Genomic DNA, 4,615 nt, shown 5'->3' on the forward strand with positions numbered 1-4,615 from the left:
ACACACAATCACCACTCCCTTACCACCCCTCGGTGGTAGAGGACTAAGACACACTTAGGGAAAACGACTGAGTTTGGAAAGACACGCCTCCCGCCTCCCGCCTCCTGCCTCCCCGGCCTGTGCACACATGCGCAGATACCAAAGCGTAACCCTGAGCCACCGGTGGCTCCAAGGTCCACCGGGTGCAGAGAGCAAGAGAAACTAAAAAAAATCCCAACCCCAAGGCAACGTGTGCAGAAGCGGAGGAGGCCCCGCACTGCCAAGGAAGAAAGCCAGGCAGTTGAGACCAAATAGCATGTGCTGGGGTCTCCTAGCTAGAGGGTCAGCGCACTCCCTTAGTACAAGATTCACTTGGAGCCAGAATCTCCGTCTCCCAGATTCCCTAGCCAGAGCAGTCTCCAGCCAGGGCCACCCAACTGGCACAAACTACTATCTCTTTGTCCAGACCCCTGGTGTGCCCACGCCACAGAGGATGCAGGTCCAGCAGCTGCCCTCTGCCAGTGCCTTCCAGCTCCATGCCGTGGCGCTCAAAGTCTGGGCCGCTAAGAGGCACCGGGCTCTTACCTCTCCGGAGAGTAGTGCCCTGGCGCCTTCCTCCCGGTGTAGCCTCGGGCCGAAGACCCCAGCAACGGGATCAAGATGCAGGCAACATGGAGCAACAGTCTAGCCCACATGACTGGCAGCAGAGGTCCTGGACTCTATTGGGCTCAGGCCCCGCACCGGGGAGGGGGCTACCGACCTTGTCCCTCCTCCTGGAAGCGATCTGATTCCCCCACAGCTGGCAGGGGCCTGAGGACGACGAGAAGAGGGTTGGTGTTTAGGGGAAGACTGACTAGGCGGGTGGGGGTGGGGGGTCCTTGCACCTTGGAAAGAAACACACAAAAGGAGCGCCGCCCGCCGGTGCCTCTCCGGGAGGTGTGCAGCCTGGGGCGGGAGCAAAGATCAGGGACCCCGAGGGCGGGGTTTCACCCTCGGCCCACACCCCCAGCCTGGGTTTGGGAGTCGCTTTCCACAGAAGGACTAAAGGCTTCACACCAAGTTGGAAGAAACTTCAGGAATAAGGTTTTTGGGTTTCCGTGGAATCCAATCTGTATTCTCAGTTGGTGAGACTTGTGGGCACTCAAACCCAGGGCACTGAAGCTAAGCAGTTTTGCCTCTTCCCAAACCTACCAGATGGTCAAGATGGTGTAATTGGTGGTAGGTTAGTCTGCTTCCTTGCCAAAGGACATTAGCCTGTTTTGAACCTACAGGCGACCTGGTGGGAGTCAAATGGTTGAGTACACAGCTTCCTGGCTCACCTGGGAGATAAGAAAGCAGTGGGCAGTTGGCAAGGGAGCCCTGGGCACAGAACTAGAAGACTCCACTTTGGCCTCCTTCGAAGTTGGCCCAGGCTAGAAAGAGGTTTAGGCTGAAGAATGTAGAGCAGAATGATAGAACTGAGAGAGCAAGGGGCAAATGTTCCCTTGTTCTGGTAGCAAGGACCCCCACCTAACCCTACCTAGACTGGATTAGTCAAGCTTTTGTGTAAAGACTCCTAGGAATAAGAAACTCACTGCCTTTAAAAATCAGCTAAGCTAGTTTTTAAAAAACTACATTTTCAGACTACATTTTGTCTAAAAATGCCTGTACATCCCAAACAAGCTTAATTCCTTTGGTTCTGCCTCAGGCTGATCCCAAGATTACTAGCATTGGTGACCACAGATGAACACTGTGACCTGGATGCTAGGTGTCTTCCCACAGACACTTTCCTTTTAGTTTCTGAGCAAACATTAACTTGGGTGTTTGATGCTTGTTGGTCCCTGACCCTGAATTTGCAGTAAGAGGAAAACTTCAAGTACTTTGGATGTTGAGGTGTCATGGCTAATTGTTATTTTCAACTTGAATGGATTTAGAAGCACTGAGGAAATAAACCTTTGTGTGTGTCAGAGCTGTTTCCAGAATGATTCAACTGAGCTGTGAAGACCCATCCTAAATGTGAGTGTCATTGTCATATGGGCTGGACCAAACACAAAGACATAAACGGAATGCCAACATCATCTGTTTCTCGACTGCAGCCCCCCTGGCTCTATGTTCTCCCTGCCATGATGGCTGTGCACGTGAGCAAGATAAACACTTCCATGCTTGCTTTTATGGGGGTATTCTGCCATAACAAATAACTAGCTGTTGGCATAACAAATTGCCAGCCATCTCTCTACCAGAACCCATGTGGCCTGTATCTCATCTTGTCTGGACCCATTCTATTACCTAGTCAGGCTCACAACAAGCATACTGCCAAAGATGAATGTGACTTCTCTGTACGTACACATTCAGAGTCCTTAGGACATCTTTCTTGCCTGGAGAAGGCAGAGGCTATGCTTGTTTCCCTCTTCTGGAGAAGGTGTTCTTCCTTCCCACCCCTGGGAAGCTACCTCTGAAACCACTACACATAGGATAAATGCCCTCACTGCAGCCCTCACGGCTCATGACATTTGTTGCTTACCACCCAGCATACCTCTGTCATTTCTGTTCATTGCTGTAGCCCCTCACTCTCCTCTGCAGAACTCACTCACTAGCAGGTGGAAGATCAAATTCCTCATCTCCCCAGGGCAGATTTCTGGATATAGCAAAATAGGAAATTCCAACTGGAGGACCCCTAAGTCCTTTTCTGAACTGGCCCAGCAGTGTCTTCAATCTTCTAGCATCTACCTTCCCATCAAATCAGCTGTTGGGTCCTTCAGTTACATTTACTCTTCTTTGCCCTGTTCGGCCCTGGGGCTTCAATTGAGTCTTTCATATATCTGTTCATCTTCAAGGACTCAACTAACTTCAACAAACTAATGTTTGTTCTTTCAGTGCTTTGTCCCCATTTCTGTGGCTTAACAAGAGACCCTTCACTGAGTATCCAAGATGTTGGCTGCAGAATTCAGGCCTCTGGTTTGAGACCCTTCCAAATGGTCATATGATGTGAATCAGTGTTTCTAGTACTCTTTCCAAGGATTCCTCCTTTGGAGGCTTGGGAGTTAAGCTAGCTTATTGGTGCTTGCATGGAAGGGCCTGTCCAGCTGGTTGGTGATCTCTGATGATGACCTTTCACCCTGAGAAGTGATAAATGGTATTTAAGAGGGGATCTTGGGAGTGTGCAGGCAGGGCAAAAAGCCAGCATTCAAAGGTTTCTGGAATTCAGTCTCAAGTGAATATATACATACAAGTGAATAAATACATACAAATAAATGAGACAGATTGGAGATGTAGCTCAACAGTCAAGCATTCATGTGTCACATTATAGCCGTGTTCAGTCCATTATCCCAAAATAAAGCATCTTTACCAACTTCTCCTTTCTGTCTCTATAAGGGACGAAAGTGTCCACAAATACGACAGACAGCATATTACTCAGAACTGGATGTGGAATCTTGGTGGAATGAGTTTGACTCTCCATGAAGATAAAGTAAGTGGTAACAATCCAGCCTAAGGATTCAGAGCCTGAGCAGGATGACTGCAGAAAACAAAACAGCAGTGAAGCAGTGACTCTAGGGACAGACACTTGCCAGCATGCCCCAATGCTGAGATGCTTGCTTGCCCTTTGTAAGCTAGAATCTCTCAAAATTATAACTTAAATCTCAAATTCTCCAAACATCATATCAAAACCTGGTCTTTGTTTTGTTTTTCAAGAAAAGGTTTCTCTGCATCCCTGGCTGTCCTGGAACTCACTATGTAGACCAGGTTGGCCTCAAACTCAAGAGATCCAAGTGCCTCTGCTGGGATTTGTACCACTAGTAGATAGTTCATAGGCTGGTCTTAAAGGAGCCACCAAGTATATTCAGGATCAAGTCTGTATTATTGGGACAGAACATCCCTTATTCCCAAAGGAAGAATAGACCCAATCCATACAGGACCAAAGAGTGACTCTCAAACATTCCTGTACAGCCAGATCAAAAATACTGCAGACACTGTTCAACCAATCAGAGAAATAAAATAAGATTCAACATAAGGGACTGGAGAGATGCTCAGCTGTTAAGAGCATACATCGCTTTTGCAGAGGACCAGTTTGGTTCTCAGCAACTGTATCAGGCAACTCACAACAACCACCTATAACTCAGCTCTAGAATCTGACGCCCTCTTCTGGCCTTCACAGATACCTGCACTAATGTGTACAAATCCACATATGGTCAGACACACATACGTACAGAAGTTAAAATAAAATCTTAGCTGTATGTGGTAGAGCATGCCTTTACAGCAACACTTGGGAGACAAAGGCAGGTGGATCTCTGCAAGTTCAAAGTCAGCCAGAGCTACACAGTGAAACAATGTCTCAACAAGATGCAACAGGAAGTAGGGGGTACTTGGTCAGAAAAGAATTAACACCTGGGGCTGGCTGTGTATTATACACAGTGGTCTGTACAATGAAGACAGTAAAGGCAGCCCAAGTAGCTTCAAGACTGCCTCATTGCTAGCAGAAACAACCATAGTATCTGCTGTGCTTCTAGAATCCCACTCAAACCAATCATGAGCTAAGGAGGGGGAAACATCCACTATCCAAGATCTGCGACTGCAGATACTACTTCAGTTCGCACCCAATGCAGAGAACGTGAGGGATGCTGGACAGCTGCAGAGGGAGAAAAGCAGAGACGAACACAAG

The 4,615-nt window shown here is 48.1% G+C and overlaps 1 protein-coding gene across 3 annotated transcripts in view; it reads right to left on the reverse strand.

The window, feature by feature from the left end:
- The window catches only part of Vwce (von Willebrand factor C and EGF domains), a 30,552-nt gene extending 29,651 nt beyond the window's left edge, over nt 1–901 (reverse strand). For all 3 annotated transcript variants that reach the window (XM_028777473.1, XM_028777474.1, XM_028777472.1), the window contains exons 1-2: nt 864–901; nt 565–789 (exon numbers count right to left, since the gene is read on the reverse strand). In XM_028777473.1, coding sequence (XP_028633306.1) covers nt 565–674 — 110 coding nt within the window. In that variant the 5' untranslated portion in view covers nt 675–789; nt 864–901. The remainder of the gene's footprint in view (nt 1–564; nt 790–863) is intronic.
- Between the last annotated feature and the right edge of the window lie 3,714 nt (nt 902–4,615).

The sequence above is a fragment of the Grammomys surdaster genome, unplaced genomic scaffold, assembly GCF_004785775.1.
Source record: "Grammomys surdaster isolate TR1022 unplaced genomic scaffold, NIH_TR_1.0 310, whole genome shotgun sequence".
Classification (NCBI taxonomy): Eukaryota; Metazoa; Chordata; class Mammalia; order Rodentia; family Muridae; genus Grammomys; species Grammomys surdaster.